This window comes from Egretta garzetta, unplaced genomic scaffold (genome assembly GCF_000687185.1).
Source record: "Egretta garzetta isolate BGI_Z169 unplaced genomic scaffold, ASM68718v1 scaffold397, whole genome shotgun sequence".
Classification (NCBI taxonomy): Eukaryota; Metazoa; Chordata; class Aves; order Pelecaniformes; family Ardeidae; genus Egretta; species Egretta garzetta.
This window is the reverse complement of record NW_009260493.1, coordinates 11,119,387-11,140,590: the sequence shown is the minus strand read 5'-3', so window position 1 is coordinate 11,140,590 and position 21,204 is coordinate 11,119,387. Positions and strand designations below refer to the sequence as shown.

Sequence of the window (21,204 nt, the reverse complement as noted above, 5' to 3'; positions counted from 1 at the left end):
TTCCCTTCTTTATGCATAGGAAAAGAAAGAGAAGATGAAGAGGATGGCTGGTGTAGTGGGAGAGCTGATCCATTGTGTGACAGGCAAAGATGACTGGATGCAGAAGCTATGCTTGAGTGGTGACCTACTGGAAAAGATCTAGTTACGTAGGGTGGCCTCATCCACAAAGTGACGATGTGCCTTGGTTGCAGTGACAGTTCCCAGATAGAGATGAGGGACACAGTGGGTGAGAGGAAGATTTGCACAGACAAGTAAAGACCTACTCACACTTGCCAGAGAGTCATAGGACTGGTCCTTAGGCAAGGAAATATATTTTCGAAATTACAAGATCAGAAGGTTTAAAAAACAGTAGAAGGAGAAATATCACATGGATCAAAAGAGCTTAACAGTAAAAAATGTGAGAAGTTGAAGGATAAGTGGATAAGGGGAAAAGAAAGGCATAATTTTGCTGCATACAGTAGTGAGGTTAGCACCTGGCTAAAGTTAATGCAGATCAGCAGCTTGGCTAGACTAGTGAGGAATGACTGAAGCATTTGTGTATCAATGTAATGAGCTTGGGCAAGCAAAAGCAGGATTTGAATTCATGGTGCAGGACAGCAGATCCTTAAAAATGTTATAAAAATTTTCTGGTCAGGAAAGTTATGTTGCTGGAGAAAAAAAATTATGGATATGGTCCTAGTTAAACCATAAAGAGCAAGTGAAGATACTATTTAATAAGAGTGGTACAAATTTTTGCTTTAATCTACTCATGGACATAAAATGAAATCAGTAATTTGCCTAAATTTACAGTAGAGACAACGATGTTGAGACAGCATGGCTGATAGGAATGAGACAGTGGAAATGATGACTTGGGAGATGGAGCTAAACTGAAAGTCCTACTTGCATAAACAGAGGAAACTGGATAGTCCCTACTCACATTGGAAGAACTGACATATAGAAGTACAAATCCAGGAGCAAGAACTTTAAGAAAGATGCAGGTGGTATTGCATGTCCGAAGAGTAGGAAAGGTTGCACCTATATTTAAGAAGAAGGAAAACTGGGATAACGACACAAAAATATCTTTCTCTTAAATTAGCAGTAGGTGAGACATTAGAGTAAGTATAGAGGAAAGAATATTTAAAGACATGGAGCTACACAGAAAAAGGGATAGAGAGCAACTTACGTGAATCGAAGGTAGATTGTGTCAGACCAGCTGGGTGTTTTCTTTTATGGTATAATTGATGTTTTACCAAAGCCCAGAAATTCATGTCCTTCCTTTGTATAATCAAAGCATAGAATGAGTGCTTTTAATGACATTTTACAAAATAAGAATGAAAAGGCTAATTTCAAATCTGGTAAGGGAACACCTGAAGAAAAGTTTAATGGCAAGTGTTGCTAAGGGAAGTTTACAGCTAAATGGAGGATATGCTGAGAGTTCTTCAGTTATCATTCTTGAGAACACCTTTATTTTGATTTTTCATTAACAACCTTGCCACAAACAATAGCAGAGAAATCTTGCTGATGAGGTTGCACATAGCTGCTAATGACACACAGCTGGGAGGCACTGTCAATACAGAGGAAGACTGAGGTAGCTTGGGTGGACCTGAAGATTGAGATAACAGTCATGTTAAGCACAGGGAATGGAAGGAGCAGAGAGGACAAACCTGGAGTGTAGACCTCGAAGCAGTCCAAGTAATTTATACAAATCTTATAATTATCACCAATACTTCCCGGCACTCTTCATTTTCCCAAAACACCTAGGCTAACATTCTTTGGTAAATCTCATGTGCAATTCTTCTGCAGCATTTTATCATCTCTTTTATCCTTATCCTTTTATCTTCTCCTTTATCCTTCACATTCATCCCCTTTGCACGCCAGTGAACTATGGCTGCCTATTTCTGATGCTCTGTGTCAAAGAAGAATATTAAAAAAAAAATCTGTAAATACTAAAAAATATCATTTTTCATTAAAAAAAAATCCTGTAGAACTGCATTCCTCACCAATGCAAATTCCTGCTCTCAGTGCTCTCCTGAAAGATACAGGCTTGAGCAGCCAGCATGCCCCAAAGCACAAGCTCTGCCCAGTCGGCTAGAGAGGATAATTAGGACAATCTGTATGCATGTGGTTTATGATCATCTCTTCTTCTCAAGTAAAAATTATCAGAAAATTTGGGGTTTTTTTTTAAAGAATGCAATGAGTTTCAGCTCTAATCTGACAGAAATGACAATGTTGGCATTCAGCTGACTCGTCAGAGAGCAAGTGCTCTGCAGGGTAGAATTTGGGAGCTTCTGGAATAGCTCAGGCCATTGGACCTGACAATGGTAATTTCATGCCATACACTTAAAGCAGACTTCCTGACTCACTACATGACTCGTTACCACATAATGTACGTGTACATCATGCTTTTGGGAATTAGGCTATTGCTCCACATCACGTGCTTAAAGTAAAATATGCCTTCCATGCTGTCACGAATAATTGTGAAACGTCTTGCTTGTTTGCTACAGCACAGATGCTTGAAAACCCTGCTAATCAGATGCAACGTTTGCATGCTTAGCTTCACAGTAAGGCCACGTTTGTATGCATCATTAAACTGGAAGGGATTCTGTATCACACAACCCAATTAGGTGAGACAATTACTAGCACATTTAATTTGTGCTATTCTGCTTGTTAAGCAGCTCTCCTACACTAGCAGCCCTGCATCTATTGAAAATGATGCATCAGCTATGCATGTGTTTATGTCCGTATGTGCATGTATATTTATATCTCCATAAAAATATCACTGCCATGTCCTACTTTCAGACAGTTCCATAAATTCTCGACTACATTTACAGTGAGGAATAAATTGAACTGTAAAACACAATCAAATTACTATGCACTGCATGAAGTATTGACTGAGAAATTCAACTACTCTAGGAACCGTAGTTTATGAAGCAAAACAACAGTAATTGTTCTGCTTTTCTGAGCAAAATTCTGCACGCTTTACTCCTATATATTTTTTTTCATCTTAGTGGGATTTCTTGTGGGAAAAAGATTGAGAAGTATTTGGTGTATTATTTCATTTGATTCAGGCAGATTAGCAGATCCTTCCAGTGGGACTTCCTGCGGCTATGAAGATGGAGACCGCCTGTGCATATCTGTAAGAAGCTGGTGGTCCTGTAAGTATATGCTATTACACTCTTCTCCTCTGAAGTATGATAAGTGTCCTAGAAGGCAATTTAGAATCTTTCTTCTCCTTAGACTTCTGTATTACAAAGTAGTTCCAGTGCTACATGATTCTCCATCAAAAACTTGCAGCAAGACACCTTAGTGTGAGTGAGTAAATGGAAGTTAATTGATAACTTATTTGAGGAAGGAAAAGAAATGCAAATTTGCAGCCTTGAAAATTATTACACTGCAAAAATGCATGTAAAACCACGTGGTAAACACCCTGATGGATATCTATATTGGTAGGCATTTGTAGAAATTACAGTTTTCAGTTACTCCAGAGCAGATTTGTTCAGTTTAGATGCTAGTTATTCAAACTAAAACTTAGTGTGAGAATGTCAAGCAGGAATCTTTGTGGTTCTTGCATCACCCTCAGTAATACAAATCTGAGAGGACTTTTCTGCCTTCCCTTGCACCTCCACAACTTCACCGTAGTCAGTAGAATGAAATAAAGGGAGACTTTGTGCCCACGATATCCGAATAACTTCATTGCCTTCATTGCACTGACAACATTTATCCAGCAGGCTTTTAAGGCTTTAACTGAAACTCAGTTAATACTTTGCCGAATAACTTCATTGCCTTCATTGCACTGACAATATTTACCTGGCATACATGAGCTACCAGACAATTTCTGTTCTCTTTAATATTGGCTTCGGAGTTTAGTAGGCTGAAATTCTGGGGTGGTGGGTTTTTTTCATTATTCCAATAAGTAGCAACAAACTGAAGACAGAGAGAAGTGTAAAGATCTGAATTTCCAATGTCAACGCTGAACATTTTCAGTGTTTTCCTCAATAATTCTAGGAATACACATCCAGATAATTCAGTCTTCCCCAAATGGAAACATCCAAAATTCCTGCATGCTTTGATAATTGAGGCCATTCATATGTTACCCTGTTGAACTGGAGGGATCAAGTGAATACATGGTTTCTCTCAGCCTGAAAGACACAAGAATTTCATCTGTAGAAAAGTATATCACAGGTGTAACAGGAGAAGGGTCTATAAATTGCACCTAAGCAAATATGCATCGCAGGAAGCAGTGTCGTCTCATTGATGGTGGTAACAAATTTGGAACCACCTTTGCGCTAGGCAGTGCAGAGAAAAGGCGAAGTGACAAACTCTCCTGAAAGACCAGCTGTGAGCTAACTCAGCTATATGTGCTGTTGGCGTCACTCCTGGTGGACATGGCAGAGCACCTTATCCTCCCGTGGGACATAAGGGTAGGTCCACTGCTGGGATTATGGGAGAAATAATAATGTGTGAGACAGGGTACTGTAATCAGGTTTTTACAAAGAGAGGAGAAAACAGTTGTATCCACTTCTAGCTAAGAGCTTTGCAGAAGAGGAAAGGAAGTGATCTGGAATGCCACAAGCAACTCAAGGGTATCCATTTATTGTTGCACATGGCAGCCCAATGAATAACACTTGTAGCATCAATAGAAAAAGCTGTGCTCGCTGTCTCAAGCACAAGAATACATGTAGCCTATTTCCCTTTGGTATTTTTACAGATGGTGTCTACATTTTCCCTCCACCACTTCTGTCCCTCACTCCCTCCATTTCCCTGCTGTCCTGTCAAAAGTCCCCTTTCCACCAGACCTGCTGGTGGGCTGCAGCAGCTCTGTCCCTTCTCTGCCACATGAACACTTTCTTGTAGAGACTCTTGGAATGAAGCTTCTGGCTGTAAGCCAGCAGTTGAATGTGTGTATCTTCAAGTGCTCAAAGACTTAAACATGGAGTAAATTTAAAATGTAAATTTAGACTAAAACCAATGCCTACTGGGATACTCACTCCAGCTACTGAGTCAGTTTCCTGTCCCTATGGGTGATGAGCACTAGGTGCTCCTTGGAAAAGTGTCCCATGCAGTGACAAGTAAGAAGGGTCATTGCATAGCCCTGTGTAAGCAAGGGATGTTCCTGGAACAGAAACTACCACCTTTGCTTTCTCAGTGTTTGCTCTTCACTTCCAAACACTGCATGTTTGCACGATACCAATTTTATTCCCTCCAGCAAATGTACAAACTCAGCCTTGATTTACCCTGGTGCAGCAGGAACATGCAAAAAGTCTTTCAGATGGCACAGAAATGTCTCTTACACCTTACTGTAAGATCTTACATCTGAGGATGTAAGTGGTTTTGGCTGGCCTTCAGGGCAGCCCTTTCTGGCATAAGTAGTCATACGAAGCCAGGAATGAGCTTAAACCAGAAACTCACATTTAATACGCCCCAAGATCTGTGAGACACTCCCTGCTTAAGAAGTTCAGTCCTTTTTGCCTAGAATAATATTCAGTATAGTCCTTTCCTGCATTGTCTTCTGCCCTCTTGAGTCCCCAAGCAGGTATAAATATGTAATACATGCAAGCCCATTTAAAAAATGTAAGTCCTTTCTGATGTGAAATCCAGGTTTCAACACTTCTCATGAAAATAGTGAATGAGAAGCAAGGCCCAGCTTAGCAATGACTCCCAGCGCAACACTCTCTTCTCGTCACTTGAGACTTCTCCTTTGCTCTTCTCACTGGCCATACATTTCCTCCTGAATTCCTAGCCAGGCCCACATACAGGAGGCAGAATAATGGTTTCCCATGAGTAGGACAGGGATACATGGTAGGTGGTCAGGTTTTGGTGATTTTGATCCTCACTTCTGGGACTGTGTACAAAATACATGGGCAGTCTGTGGCCCTGAGACCAAGCATGAGCAAATGACTTCTCAGTGCAATGGCTCAGGCGTTCCTGCCCAAGAGGGAGAACAACTGGTCTTCAGGCTCCTCTTCACCGAAGGTTATTAAACTTTATTTCTACAAAGATGACACACTGAGGGGAGAATTTAAAATCCTTCTTCCAAATGAGGAACAGCAAACAGCCCTTTGGGCACTCTCACTGGAGATGTGGTCCAGTATGGGTGAGAACTGAACCTGAGTTTCCTAAATGCTGGCTCTGACTGCTCCAACTTACAGATCAGACTAGAGGAAGCCATCATCCTAAAATAAATCCAAACCAAACTGAGGTAATTTCCAAAAAGTTTTCAGTGAGAAAAATATTTTTTAAAAGCAAAATTAGTTATTTTCCAGTAAAATATCACTAGTATTTGCCTTTTTCTTTCTTAGATACCTAGGATGCATAGAAGAGGGTTTTTTTTGAAAATTATATTTGTGGAGCACCCCTTAGTCTTTCTGTACTTAGTTTGCAACTAATGTTTGAGAGACTTTTGATGTCCTGTCCATGACAACCTATAAAGATCTAACTTCTTCCAGTTGTTTGTCCTTTCCTGCAAGGTATAGCACACTGTCAGCTCATGCAAGGATATTAAAGGACAATATATAAATTAACATTACAAAGCATATTTAAATCAATGCAGATCTCATCACTAGTGCATTTCCGTCCATATGTCCCACTGCTAAACACAGCTGTACCAGCAGCAATTTGAAAGGGTTGCTTTTGGTATCGGAGAGTTTTCATTTTTCTATGCAGGAATTTTTCATTTGCTTGCACTTAACACCTCCACCTTTTTAATTATTGTTCCAGGTATGAACTACTACCTGGCTATCATACCCTTCCTGGGGGCAGTGGAGGCTGGCCTCTTCGGGCAGCTGCAGTACGAGATAGAGATATTGCCACCAGAGGAGCGAAGAGCCGATTTCTGTTACAGTGCTGCCGACTGCCGGTCTCGCTTTCCCAAGCTCATGGATGAGTGGAAGGCCTATTTTGAAGTAAATAATTCTACTTTTTTTTTTCATATTTTGTAGGAAATGATACCAGAATATTACTTTTAAAGCTATTATTACTGTTACGTGTAAGACTCAGAGAGCTTAGTTGGCTTTCAATTACAGCTTGGTATAAAAGTTACAAGCAGAAAAAATGAAAAGCATGACATAAAGTCAGTCAGAGATAAGAAGACCAGGATTTTTACAGGTTATGGATTTTTTTCTTTCCTTTAAGATAATTCTGTATTTTGGAGTCTGTCCCAAGAGACTGTTTCGTTAACAGTTATATTTATATTCTTGCTATACTGCTTATGTTAGCAATGCAAAATAAGCACACAAGATAGAACATTACCCCTGAGAAATGGCCTTGCATTGGTTTTATATGGTTCATTTATCCCTTTGAACATCTAAAAAGCTGAAAATGCTGAAACTTCATTCAGAAGGACACTTATTTATGCAAGCAGACATTCTTTTTCCTCCACATTCAGCCGTTCCCTAATCCCAAAGATGACAATATTTCTTACTTCATAGATTCAATAGCTATTTTTATAGCTAGACTTCTATATTCAATATTTTTTTTGGTAGTCAAATAATTAATAATTGATAATCAAATAAATCAAATAAAACAAATAATTGATAATCAGAAAATTTAAACTGTAAGTCCCTGTTGGCAACTGTGAGTGAAGGTAGAGGCTTTAGGAGCAAGACTGGGTTTGTTTTCTTAAGATTATTTTTACTAAGCAATATGTTTCAGAAGTTATTATAAAAGACCTACTCATATAGCCATAATGATAACCATTAAGAATAATTTTCTTATTTACTGAAAATCTCCAGAAAGTTGTGGCTGAAAATATAAACCTGTATAAACAGGTTTTGAAGGAATCCAATATTTCAGCATGGAAGCTTCCATGGCACTCAGATACACAAGTCCACTGAATTATTGTGATGGAATACCTAGATTGTGCGGGTAAAACCCTCGCTCTGTTGAAGTCAAAGAATGGCAACTCCAGTTGACTTCAGTGGGGATACGTAATCACTTTATAAATCTATATTAATCATCTTTTTTCCCTATGTCAGACATTATAGTTACCTACAAAGCAGCACATTCTAACTACTCAAAGGCAATTTCCCTTAGCTTGCAAACTTACTATTTTGTGAGGTATGTGTAAGTCTGAAAAATTCATTGGGTTTAAACCACCACACATACACACACAGTTTCTCTGCCTTTTTTCCTCCCTGTTGCTGCAGTATCTGTTGTCTACAGAACACAAAGCCGTGAGCCCTGCAACCTTTTCCTCCTTCAAACTGGATGATGCCCTCCATCTCATGTGGAGGGCGCACGTCACCTCCATTGCTTACGCGCTGCCCAAGTTCCAGGACAGGTACGGGGACTAGAGGGGTGGCCAAGGGGGATCTTCCCACCTGCATGCCTCTTTGGAAGGACAGTATCTGAACAAAGTCTGCGTGAGCTTTCCTACTTTAGGCCTCTATTCTTTAGGCTCTGCTCTTACTTTGGCTCTCTCGGAGCATGAGATGACCAGTGAGAGATGGCTGCCCAGGTTGCAATGGATGGGCAGGCTGTGGGCTTCACATGAGAGACTGATTCGTCTCCAGGAGCCAGGGCCTGAGTAAGGAGCTGTGTTGTCTGGCCAGAGGCGGTGATGCCAGGAGAAATGACATGTAAAGTGCTTGTTTAAATCACTGTGGCACTGAGACCTCTCAGGATTTTATACTGAACAAAACATCTTTGGGATAAATGATAGACTAACGTGTTCTACAGTGGATTTCAATTACCTGTTACATTTTTATTTTAATCTCTTTCAGCTTAAAATACCTCTCTGATCCAGAAGCAAATTTCGGTGAAGACTGGGCTAATGGTGTAGATTTCATTGCAGCCACACACTTCTCTACAGATTTACAGACCACAAACAACTTCCAGGCTTTCCTGCCTCAGAGGATGCTTGTTGAAGGGGATGTCCTCCCATCTATCAGTGACTTCAGTCCACAGCAAAACAGAGTCCTGCTTTCACTGAGAGCTCTTCGCAGAGCAAATCAATTAACAGGTACGAGCCCGACCTACAAATGTCTGTAATCCATACATATTTAATACCTTGTTCTCTGTTTCTACACACTTCTCCACATGAACACACTGGTTTTTGATGTACAATAGTATAAACACTTCCTAGAGACTAACAATAAAGCAGCTAATGCAGCTAAAAATACCACTGTAAGTAAACAACACACCTGAGAGCAAACACAGAAATGAGATACAGACGATACGCGGTGAGGATTTCACATGAGAAATGCATCGGAGCAGATGATCTAACTTTTTTTTCTCCAGTTTTCATGGGAACTTTAAAAACACTGACATTAGTTAAATCTGAAACCGTTCAAGCTGTAAATGAGGTTATTAGATCAGTTGAGGTCATTACAAAAAAATGGGCAAATGATCATGAAGAACTGTTTGCGCGTCCAGAAGTGTTATGGTTTTGGGTTTTTGGTTTTGTCTCAGTGCTTGATTGAACAGAGGATATCACCTGTCCCAGCACAATTGCATCCTTAGACAATGCTGGCTTCATCACGGCCACTAAAATAAGTTGTGCATCACCATCCAGCGGTGAGACACAGAATTGCACTCTTCCGAGGTCTCGGTTCATTCGTAGCTATTGCTGGGTTGGATATTTTTGTTTGTTCTTTGTCAAGGAAAGTTATTTCGAATCTTTAAATGAAAACGCAGTATAAAAATGCACCAAAAAACTAATATGCAGAGCTATGGCTTTTTTTTTTCTTTTTTTTGTGATCTTCTGTCCAGCCACTTCAGTGGGTATTGTCTCCCAGTTTATAGCTGGAAAAGGCTGTTCAATGAATATCCAGTGTTACAAAAGGCCATCCCCACATCATGGAATGCTTCCTTCACACCTTCCACATAGCACGAGGGGTGCCTCACGGTCTGAATAAGGATCTTAGCAGCCCTATGCCAGGCCGGGTAGTCCATGACACAGCTCAGGGGTTCTTGCCCTACCTGCAGGAGTGGGAGGCACAGCAAGGACACAGCAAGACAAGGGGCAGTGAGCGGGAGCAGAGCAGCAGGGCGGCAGGGCAGATAAGGGCAGCTCTGGAGGGAGAGAGGAAAAGAGGTGTGGATGATGAACACGGTAGAGGGGAGGAAAGAGAGGGGTGAAGATGTTTCATGCAGGTGCAGCCACAATGAAGTCCATAGCTGAACTCCCTTGCTTTGCAGGTGGGAGATTTCCCTGACTCAGCTTTGAAGGGCTGGGCTTTGCGTTCAGCTGAGAGTTAAATGCCAGCTAACTCAACATGGTGACTGCTTTGCAGATCAGAAAAAGAGCTTTACACTAAATTTGACTTGGCTCTAGATCCACAGCCTCTGTGGGGACCTGAAACACTAGCTCTTACTGCTACAAAACTCAGATGACAAAATGTGCCATGCTGGTTTTGTAAAGTCGGATTTCTCAAACTTTTACTTCCATCCTGTGAGATGTGGAGTCCTCTTCGGGTGCTGTAAACCTCAGCTGCAGACAGGGGGTCTCAGTACCTCTTAGGATGGGACCCTGTCCAACCCAGAGTGAGATTGATTTCTTGATTCAGAGTTTGATTAACTTTGTTTTCCTCTATCTGCCCCTGCCAGTCCAGCAGGGACCTGTATTGAGAAAGTGCCGTGCTACCTCCAAAGCTTCTTGACTCACGGACAGTCAGAAGCTTCACTTTTTATGCTCTGTCCCTCACCGATCTCTAGAGGCAGAACAGCAGATGTCTTGTTCTTCGAGACCTTTCCCACTGCCCTCACCTTTCCCGCAGTCCTCCTAGGCAAGAGGACCATTCACTGCCGCCTTCTCTTAACACCTCATCTCCCTTGCACAATACTGTACAAATCCAATTCTTCACTGTTGCCAGTTTTACACAAAATCACGTTTTGCAGGAGAATAAACTCCTCTTGGTTTTCTAGCTGACTTTTGTTTTACCCTCAGAATTCCTCTGTGGAGCTCTTATCCACCATAAAGATCAGCACTGAGAGGAGTGGGGAACAGGCAATGACTGCCCCGCAAACTGGTGCTAACGCTGGACTGGTCAGGCAGGCTTCCTAGAGAGCCACTGCTCATTGCCTGGACAAAAGTTTTAGGATCATTTGCCTCTTTAACTTGAGGCCTGTGCTAGCAGAAGTGCAAATTCTTGATTTAGAGTAAAAACAAAGACGTGCATGATTATAACTACCAGGCCACTGCTTCATAAGCCTCGAAGCTATGTGTGATTGCAGAACAAGACTTAAACATGCATCTTCAATCATTTTGACTTGCAACACCGGTGACAAGGGAAAAAACCCTGTTGTCTACGAATACAAAGGATCCTGAGCCGAATGAATGCCCTGCATCTCCCTACACAGTTGTAGGCAATCATTACCCCATTGGCACACTCCAGCTTTGTCTACATGTCACTGTCCACAGGGGAGCAGTGGGTGTTTGTTGCCAGACGTGTGCTCCATCCCTCGTGTGCCGCGAGCTGTGTGTGCCCCATGTTAATTTGACAATGTCACGTTGTGTTTCTTTCCAAGGAGGATTGGTGCTGAAGCTCTGGCAAAAGGCTATGTCTACTGAAGCAGGAAGAAAAATGGGCCGAAAACTGATTGAAGACTTGGCTTCGAGCCAGAAATTGGACCCAGTGGGAATATATAATGATTTGAAAGGAGCGGAGTTGACAGCGCTCAGTTTCTTGAGAAAAAGCAGCTCCAACATTGAATGATTAATCTTTTAGCAGATATGTGTCTGGTAATCTGGCCTTGGTAATTTCTTAAAGCAGGATTTCCTGAGTAGCCATGTGTGCATCTCTCTTGTATTGAATCAATATTTTCATCCTTAATTTTCCTAATTAGCTCATTTGTTTAACTCATTTCCTTATAAATAAAATGCCTCACATAAAATCTTACTTTATTACTTTTTTGGACTTTATAAATAATGTATCATTATTGGAGACAAAATTAAATAAAGGCAAATAATTATATTCTGTTTCAGACTGGCTTTTGCCTTGTATACAGGGATCCCACCAGATACCTCATTACCTAGGTCCTTGATGGTCTAACAGATGATCATCTCAAACTTTTCTTTGAAGTTCTGATCCCAAACCAATGCCTTCACCATTTTCCACCTAAGTAATTATTTTGCAGACCAGCTGCAATCAAATTGGAAGCTTTCAGGCTTATCAGATTAAATGCTTGAGTACAGATGGATCCCCTTGGTATGCTGCTTTGCAACATGCGCGTGCCTCATGCGGTACTGTGGAGCTGGTCTTGAGAAGTCCTGACGCAAATGAGCTTGTTCTGTAGCAGCTCTTACATGACCAAGAGAAATTTCTGCTATTTGATTCATTTCACTTACCTCAAGCAAACATTGATCTATCGATTTATGCGATTGCATAGTCTGTATAGCCGCAGGTTGTTTTTTCATTCCCCCACATCTAACCCTTCTTATTGCGGCGTGTCATATGTTAGATTTGGTTAGTGAGAAAGGGATGCGTTTGCACTGTGTGTCCTCCCAGAGCCTGACACACTCAGACCCAAGTGCTGATCCCAGTCTTCTGGTTGATAACACATATTGGGAGTTAATTATAATGACCTGGCATCAGAGATTGTGGGGAAGCGGAACGAGGCACCCGCAGGCAGCAGGGGCTGAAGTTTCTTAGTGAACCTGCTGACTCGGATCCTCCATCCTTATGAAAACTTACCCTGGAGAGTTGGCATGGCTGGAGCTCCCTCTCCGTGGCAGAGAGCGGAGGACAGCAATACAGCCAGTGCCTGCTGTGTCCCATCAGATTATAGCTTGCACTACAGCGTAGTTAAGAATAACACAGGCCTTAGACTCATCAGTCAAAATAAGGGAAAGCAGCTTTGCTTTGCCAGCATTTCAGGTCTGCCACACAGTTTCAGTTGTACCTAGCACCTCAGTTGGTGACTCTGTCCCATACCCCTCACTCGGAAGGAGAGATGCATGTGCCACTTGCTCTGTGCTGGAGCACACGGTGTCACTCTGACGCACTTGCGTGCCACATCTCATTTGTCGCCATTGTTGCGATAGCCTTCCTGACACATGCATGACAGTCAAAGGTTTTCCACAGATTTTAGGGGTGACATTTGGACTCCCAGCTTTTCCCCCAGCACCAAGAGTGCCTGAAAGCAGCTCTCACAACCTGGGTAGCAGCTGAACAAGGGTCCTTCCAGCAGGGACCCTCCGGCAGGCACCTTCGGAGGGTGCCCTGAACAGCCCACCCTCCCTGCCAGGCAGGAGCGTGGTGCTTGGGGAGCCCGATGCTGGTGGGCGGCCACGGGTGGGGAGCGGCCCCTGGGCTGCTGTGTCCCCATGCCTGGGGAGCCATGCGAGGGGGCCCATCGGAAGCCCGAAGGGTGATGTTGCACCCAGCAGCGCTTTCCATATGAAATGGCCAAGCCGCTCTGCACCCACCGGACACAAGCCCACGGCATCTCTCTGTGCTGCTAGTCCAGCTCCGGGCAGTGGGAGGGACATCAGCTCCTCGGGGGTCTCCACACCTCCTGAATCATCAGCTGGGCACCGAGTAAACGAAGGAAAAGAAAATTATTTGCACCTTTTTGATCAGTCCTTTCTCCCCAAACTTGCACAATAAATTGCACTGCAAATTAAGAAATAATTATCAGGACCCTGAGCAGTTAAACACTATTCTGTCCTTTAATGTCCCGGGACAAAGGTTTTAATTATTCATTGTCATTTTATGGATAAACTCTTAGTGTACCATCATTAGCTAACAATTTTCAAAGGAAATACATTAATGAAGTCTAAGAAAATGTGGGAGTTTTTACCTTAATTACCTGGTTCATAGATTAGAGTAATTAGATTCCAGCAGACTTTAGGTACAATCTAAAAGTAATTACCACAGCTGCCAGCTGTTTAAATATTAAGTTAATTGTTCTCCAGAAAAGTTTGGAAAAAAAATTTGACCTTTACTGTAGTTAACTTAGATTTAAACTAAGGTGTGCTTTGAGAAAACAAAAAGAGCCATTAATACAAATAGGAAAAACAAACTTAGAAGTTGCAGACTTCGGCACCTGAGGGGATATTTGTAAAACACATTTTTAAAAAGCAAATATCTCCTTACCTGAATTTATGAAAACATTAGGAAATACTTTGGTTTTTGAAAGAGAGCCATCTTTCTTAACACAGCCTTGGGCATTTACGTATTTCAGACACTGTTTCCTAATCCCGCATGCCAACCAGTCAGGTAAAGGCTTTAGAGATTGGCCAGCAATTGCACTTTGGAGGCTGAAGCACATGTGAGACTTTAGACAAACCACGGGATGGTGGACCCTTACAAGTAGAGCAGAGCCAGGTACCTGGAAACAGAATAGATGCATCCTAGTAAGAAAACATACAGATGTCAGAAAATAAGCAGAGAGGAAAGTATCAAGAGAAGGCAGTCCAGGTAGGATGTCCCTGGCGAAGGACTGGAGAACACTGGAGGAGTCTGCTAGTTAGTGCTAGCAAAAGCTGACAGCTACCAAAGCAGGGCTTTGCCCAGCAAGCAGGACTTGCAAACAGAGGGGGTTTTCTTACTCAGCATTAGTCTGGGTTTTGCAGCCCTGTTTTCATGCCTTTCACGCATATAATCCTTTTGCTGAGGAACGCTTGACATTAAGCAGGGCACTGTTAGAAGAAAGCATAAACACAACTGCAGCTCCAGAAAGCCAAGGAATTAAAATTCTGTACACGCTTGCAAATGAGCCTCAGGGGGGTGAAACAAACAGCTTTTGGGGGGAAGGTTAGAAATGGGTTCATGATCAAGAAAGAACTTAGGAGAATAAAAATCCACTGGGGAAAAGCCTGACCATCCTCAAATCTTGGGCAATAGCGCTGAACGCTGCGGCCCTGCCACAGCTCTGCGGGGCTGATGGGGACCCACCTCCTTCCTCTCCTCAGTCTCCTTTATGCTCTGTGGTCCCTAATCTGTGCAGACTTATTTGGGATCTCTTCCTTTCCAGCCTATGCTCTCTAATGCATCTTTAAGTGCTTTTTGCTGGTGGAAAAAGCCAGTCCCCTACACCTGCCAGGTATGGAGGGAGAGTGAAGACGCTCTTGCCCAGGGCAGCCTTTAACCAGGCAGCTAAGAGATTTTGCTGGGAATCCAAAGATGTAGATTTGGACCCTCCCAGACAGAAAACAAAACTGAACCTAGTATAAGTACTTTAACTGCTGGTGCACAACATTAAAAAAAACCCCCTGCATTTCCCAAAACCAAACTGCTCGGTTACTTTTTCAGACCAGGGCATGTTACTTGTCCCCCATTGGCAGGGTGTTTTGAGCTGTGGACCTCTAGCTCCCGCTACTGAAGGTGGTGAGATTCACTGTTTTTACAACATTTCACCTCACCGTAACCTTGGTGGCTCCAGGAGGAGCACATTGCAGTTTTCAGATCTCATGTTGAGCCTTCATATACAGAGTGCAAAGGGCTGGCACCTGCAAAAGGTCTGATATTTCCTTCAGTTTAATTTTCGAAGAAAAATCCCAGTTTGATACCACCTCTCCCACCGCCATTTCATTTTTGCAGTGATGCTGGACATCAGAGCACTTGATGGGCTCTGTTCTATTTAAGTCTGAGGTGCTTACAGCCCATATCCACAGAAGCATTTGGGCTCCTAACACCCAATAGGATGTTTCTGATACAATATAAGAATTTGAATATGCTTGTAGATCTGAACCTAAACTCATTTCAGACCTAATCGTCTGTACTAAAGACAAGACAAAATGGGCCATAAGAAAAAACTTGCACTGTGCAAAGTGCAGTGCTGCCCCAGGCAGGGGCTGGTAAGGATCTCTAGGAAAGCCCAGACGAGCCCAGGACTGCAGACCTGCCAGATTGCACTGGCAGGAAAGGGCTGCTCTGGCTGGGAAGCACAGTCAGTCACTCAAAACGGGGTTCAGAGGCTGAGGGATGGAGGCATAATCACACATGATTTGTTACAAGGCATTTAGTCTTGCTGAAAAGATGACTTCATTTACGTAACCTGTTTATCTAGAAAAACCACAATAATTTTTTAATGTTTTTTGACTGATCCATGCCTAACCAAACTCTCCAGGACAGAAAATGCAATGAAACAAAATCCTTAATGTCTCTCAATTCCTTCTGCAAACCATTTGTAGCTGTGGGAAAGAGCTGCACAAACTGTTTGTGCTCACTTTCGCAGGAAAGGACTGCGGCAGGTATGGTGGGACAGATAGTGGCAGTATAAGCCAGCCTTGCGGACTGGAGAAAAGTGTCATTTTAGAAAGAAAGGCTGTTTCTACCTCTCCTTACCTGCGATGTTAGGCCCCAAAATACTAACAGATATCATCACTTAACCTAAGGAGAACAAGCAGCTGGAATAAGATGCAAATAGGAGAAGAGAGTTTTTGCTGAAAACGCAGCTGCAGTACCCCGTGGGGCAACCCAATCCCCCTGAGCCCCACGCAGACCCTTCCTCTGCGCCGTGAGGACCAGGGGGATTACAGAGCCAGTGTATTTGCAAGAAAGAAAGATCGTAACTTCTGACGCTGCCCTAGGAATTGCTAAGCCAGCCCTGCTGCTTTCGGAGGCTGCCCTGAGCCGCCGGCTGCTGGCACTGCTGCACCCAGAGCCTCAGGGACAGTGTCATGGGAGCACAGGGACAAGGCACTGGTATGTACAGGCATTTCTTAAATCCTGGCAGGATCAGGCCCTTAAGACATCACGGAGCCATTTCCACATACTCCCAAATCTTAACACACATGAGGAATTTAAAGTTACATGAGAATATAAAAATGTCTGGACTGAGCTATCCATTCCAGTGCTCCTTCTCTGGTGGTGGACGGCAGCAGCGGACCGGGGCAAGAGCAGCAGCAGCAAGGCAAAGGCAGCGTAATCCCTCCTCCCACCCTGCCTGCCAGCGGCTGACACTTAGATCAGACCCGTAGGGTTTATCAGTCCCAGAGAAAAAACTATAAAAGGCTATCCTAGAAAACACAAAAGCCCAGGAGAAGAGACAGGAATCTTTTCAAAGAGATCTATTATTGCAAAGCATAAGAACACTCCCAGCACACAGGCGCATTAAAAAAAGAAGGGAGGAAAATTTTTTTAAAAACCAGCAACTACTTGCCACTAATATGTGAAGTATAAGCAAGAAAACTCTTTTCCTTTGGAGACTACCAGTTTTAATGTGATGTCAAGGAGTCGAAAGTTAAGATGGTACACGCTCATCAAACTGAAAAAATGTTAGGAAAACACTTGGGCAGTCTTAGGAGAGGTAGGAAAAGTATCAAACGCCTTAAGTGAAGAGATATCAAGAATAAACAGCAGCTTCTTATTGGGAAGAGTGTGGTAGATAAGTGTTTGTTTGACATGTTGCATTTAAACAAAAGAGCTTTTGGCATTTAAAGAAGAATGCAGGGAGAAGATTCTTCTTATCTTCCCAGGCACAAAGGCTGGATATATAAAAAATGTGCATGTTGATCATCCAAACAGAAAATGCCATCTCACTAAGGGCTTATGCACACATGGAGAGCTGCGGAAGCAGCTGCTCCTGAGCAGGCCTTCAGTGAGAACACGCTGGAAATACTTCTTAGCGCTAAAAGAGATAAGCCTTTAAGCTAACAGGTCTGTGCAAAAGCTTATGCCAATCTTTTGCAAAGCAAATATCTTATTATTTAAATACACTTGTATTCTCTTTGGGCATAGCGATCGCGGTCTGCGTTCAGCTGAAAATGGCTTTCCCCTCTCAAATGCAGTCTTCTCAAGCAGTAATGTCTGGGAATGATAACCAGGTCCCTCAAGGATCGTGGTGACATTATAGCTTTGTCAAACATGTATTAGCAAACAGTATGAAATCACTGTGGTCATCTGTGCAGCATAAAGGAATCACAATACTTATTAAGTCTTAAACATCGAACGCGAGCCTTTTACTAGGATCTTACTCTATGCCTCCTACCTCCCCTCTGCTTTCCCCATCAAGACTGGATGTCCTTTCCTCGCAGCACAGCACCACGGCCTCCCTTCCACGCCAGGAACTGCACGCAAATGCTACCGCCCCTCTGCGTCATGCAAACTCAACAGCCAGGCTAGCTCTCATTTCTGTGATAGGATATGATGTTGGCTCATGTGCCTGAGGAAAAGATGCCAAGGACGTCTCTGCTACTAATATCTTTACAAGGTTCATAAGATCTGCCACCGTTGCCCAGATGAATAAAACTCATTGAACTCAATGAGGTTGAATATACAAGACAGGATTGTTGCACATGACAAGGGTGGCAGAACTGGACTCCTTATGTGACAGGATCTATGCAAACAAGAGGAATAGCTTCTCTGGAAACATTTTAAAGGGAAGAAGCTGCAAAAAGGGCTGATAAGTCTTGGGTTTGTTCACAAACTTGTTCCAAAATGCTTTCAGAGAGTGTCTGAAAGAAGCTTAGGTTTGTTGGGAAAGTTACTGCATCCCACCCTGTACATACCCATTCTAACACTGAGGGCAACTAATGAGAGCCTCGTTTTTTCTAGGCTCTCTCAGCCTCTCCTTGCATGTCAGATGCTTCAAGTCCTCAACCATCTTCGTGGCCCTTTGTTGGACTCACTCCAGTATGTCCATGTTCCTCTTGTACTGAGGAGCCCAGAACTGGGCACAGCAATCCAGATGTGGCCTGGCCAGTGCTGAGCAGAGGGGAAAGGTCTCCTCCCTCGACCTGCTGGCACTGCCGGAATGCAGCCCGAGAGGCTGTTGGCTTTCCTCTTCTCCTTTCTAAGCTGCGGAAGTCAGGCTTTGGTACTTTAGTGAAGGAAAATTGTGGTAGCAATGTATCATATTTCAAACATCCAGCAGAGGACAACATCACATTCAGTAGAAAAAAGAAACAAAAAGTCAGTAAAATACACTACAAGTTCCTTTTATTCAAATACCAGACTGCATTTGCTGGCATAACAAACTGGGCTGTTTTGAGCTGCTACAAAGAGAAATACAGACTTTTGTGAAAAATGCTTAACATGTATTTCAAATACCCACGAGTGATGTGCCAGCCAGTTACAAGTTTTGTACACACCTGCAAGCCTGTGTATTAACTAGTGATATGCAAAACTCTGTATGCTGCATATGCATGGAATCAAAGCACTCTGAGCGATATTCTTAATACTTAAATTGTAACTGATTGTAATGAGGATGAACGTTTAACTTGAATAAATTAATGTGAGACAATATTGAAAAATTCTAAATTAATTTGCATTAGTGAAAATTAATCATTCAGTAGAATTTTAATAGGCAACTCTGAAGATACTATACTGTCTGCTTGAAAAGACTTTCTTTAAAGTATATTAAGGCATTTGTGTGAGCATTTGCTTTTTAACTCCTCAGTAGGACTAAAAATATGGTATGTCTAGGCTTTCTAAACTCATTCCCTTTGCTCCACCCTGCTGTCTGGGATTTCTGGATATGCCACTCCAAGCAAGCTGCTGTTGAGTCTGGAAACTCTTGGCTCATCAACTGTGTATTTACACATCAGTTCTCAATAATTTTCCCTGAGAGTCAAAGCACTGCCAGAGGGATATACACTTGCCCTAGATCTAACACTCCTGGGTACACAGCACTCGCTATGCGTGCGCTGCCCTGTTCTTATTCTGATACGCCATAAATGATGGGTACCAGACTTACTCTGCCAGAACATGAGGACTCGGTCCCATGCCGCCCAAAGATGTTAAGCACACTCTACTTGTGCAGCTCGTGTGATCGCACACAGCGATCCCAGCAGGAACACGGCAGCTCTGGTATCAGCACCGATTGCATGCTCACTGCCAAGCCCACCGAGATGCCCACCCCTGCAAGCAGAGAGTCTCCTTGCCGCTCCTTGGCACACACATGGTAGGGGCAGGGCACAAAGGGAGGTCCTTCCTTCTGGGCCGAGGAGGTCTTGTATCCTTTCAGATACCACGTAACCATTTGGGTCTTACTTTTTGTTACCAGAAATATAAATTAAAAGGAAATCCTTCAAAGCAAATAGTTGTTTCATTTAAAAAAGGAGAAGAGGTTGTTGCTGCTTCTTCCAGTGCCCTCTCTCCAGTCTGGCAGTGTTGGCCATTCACATGTGAAGCAGAGGCGCCTGGGGCTGCCTCTTCCCCCAGACACTTGTGTGGGAATAGGAGGTGCCACAAGGGGCAGGAGAAACTCTTCTGCACTGCTTTTCCCAGGCTTCTTAAAGAGAGCAGCGTGCGCCTTTTTCTCAGTTGGGAGGACTGGTACAACCACTGTTCTTGCAGCTCCATTTTCTGTCCTTCCTGGCTGTGTTTTCAGCTAACTGATAAATGAAATAGCAAAATCCACAGCTCTAGTGTGATTCTAGGTAACTTAAGCTGTTCAAAGGGTTATGGAGATGGCAATGCTATCTAATTTAGGCACCCCCAGTCCTTCTGCTAAGTAGCACTTCCCTCTAGGTGGAGTGGCATTGCTTTCCAGGGTGAATTACTTGTGGTACAACAGTACTACTTGTGCAATAAAGCATTGCTCATCATCTGACAGAGTGGCAGAATCTGGCTATTTGCAGTTTTGAGCCTTAACCTGAAGCATACGTGACTGGCTAAAGAAATGGACGTTCACCTTAGACAACCCTTCATTCCCCTCTCTGTTCTTCCCTCCTCAAAAAAACAAAGGGAACAACCATGCAGCTGTTTCAGTAAGGAATGTTCCTTTTGCATATGCCCTACAGTGGTTCAGAAAATCAACTGGTATTTCAGGTGCAGTAAGAATGAAGGATTGGACTTGGCATCATTATCTGAATTCATGAATAAATATGTACAGAAGAACTTTGTCCCTTCAAAGGGTCATGAGACATTAGCTGGTCTGACTTCTTATTTAGGACAAGTAAGCAGTTTAGTTTCTCAGGGGATTATTATAGTTAAATTACAGCTCTTCATGAGACAAGGACACTTTCACGAGCAGCTTTTTCTTACAGTTGCAGTCGATCTTAATATGTGAAGGACACAGCTTCCTATTTGTTCCCAGTTAATTTCAGAATTATTTTGCTTCAGATGTCTCTGAAAACAAACAAAACAAAATGACAGGGTGAAATGGGAAACCTTTACATTTGGATTTAAAAATTACACAGAGAATGCAGGTGAGCGAGCTCTTGAGTCAAATTAATGGCTGCAAGTTAGGGCTTGTCTGTGCCGTAAAATGGTTTGTCAGTACAATTATCCTGGCAATTCCAAAACTACAGCAAGAATAAAGTGAATATATGACTCAGACACAGCTATGCCAGCAACTTTGCCTAAGTGTGTGAAACGCATACCAGTACATTTTTCT

At 42.8% G+C, this 21,204-nt stretch overlaps 1 protein-coding gene across 1 annotated transcript in view; it reads left to right on the top strand.

The window, feature by feature from the left end:
• Window positions 1–11,633, top strand: part of CUNH6orf58 (chromosome unknown C6orf58 homolog) — a 13,203-nt gene extending 1,570 nt beyond the window's left edge. Inside the window, exons 2-6 of the mRNA XM_009644282.2 lie at window positions 3,048–3,134; window positions 6,697–6,881; window positions 8,124–8,257; window positions 8,700–8,938; window positions 11,446–11,633. Coding sequence (XP_009642577.1) covers window positions 3,048–3,134; window positions 6,697–6,881; window positions 8,124–8,257; window positions 8,700–8,938; window positions 11,446–11,633 — 833 coding nt within the window. The remainder of the gene's footprint in view (window positions 1–3,047; window positions 3,135–6,696; window positions 6,882–8,123; window positions 8,258–8,699; window positions 8,939–11,445) is intronic.
• The last annotated feature ends 9,571 nt before the right edge of the window (window positions 11,634–21,204 follow it).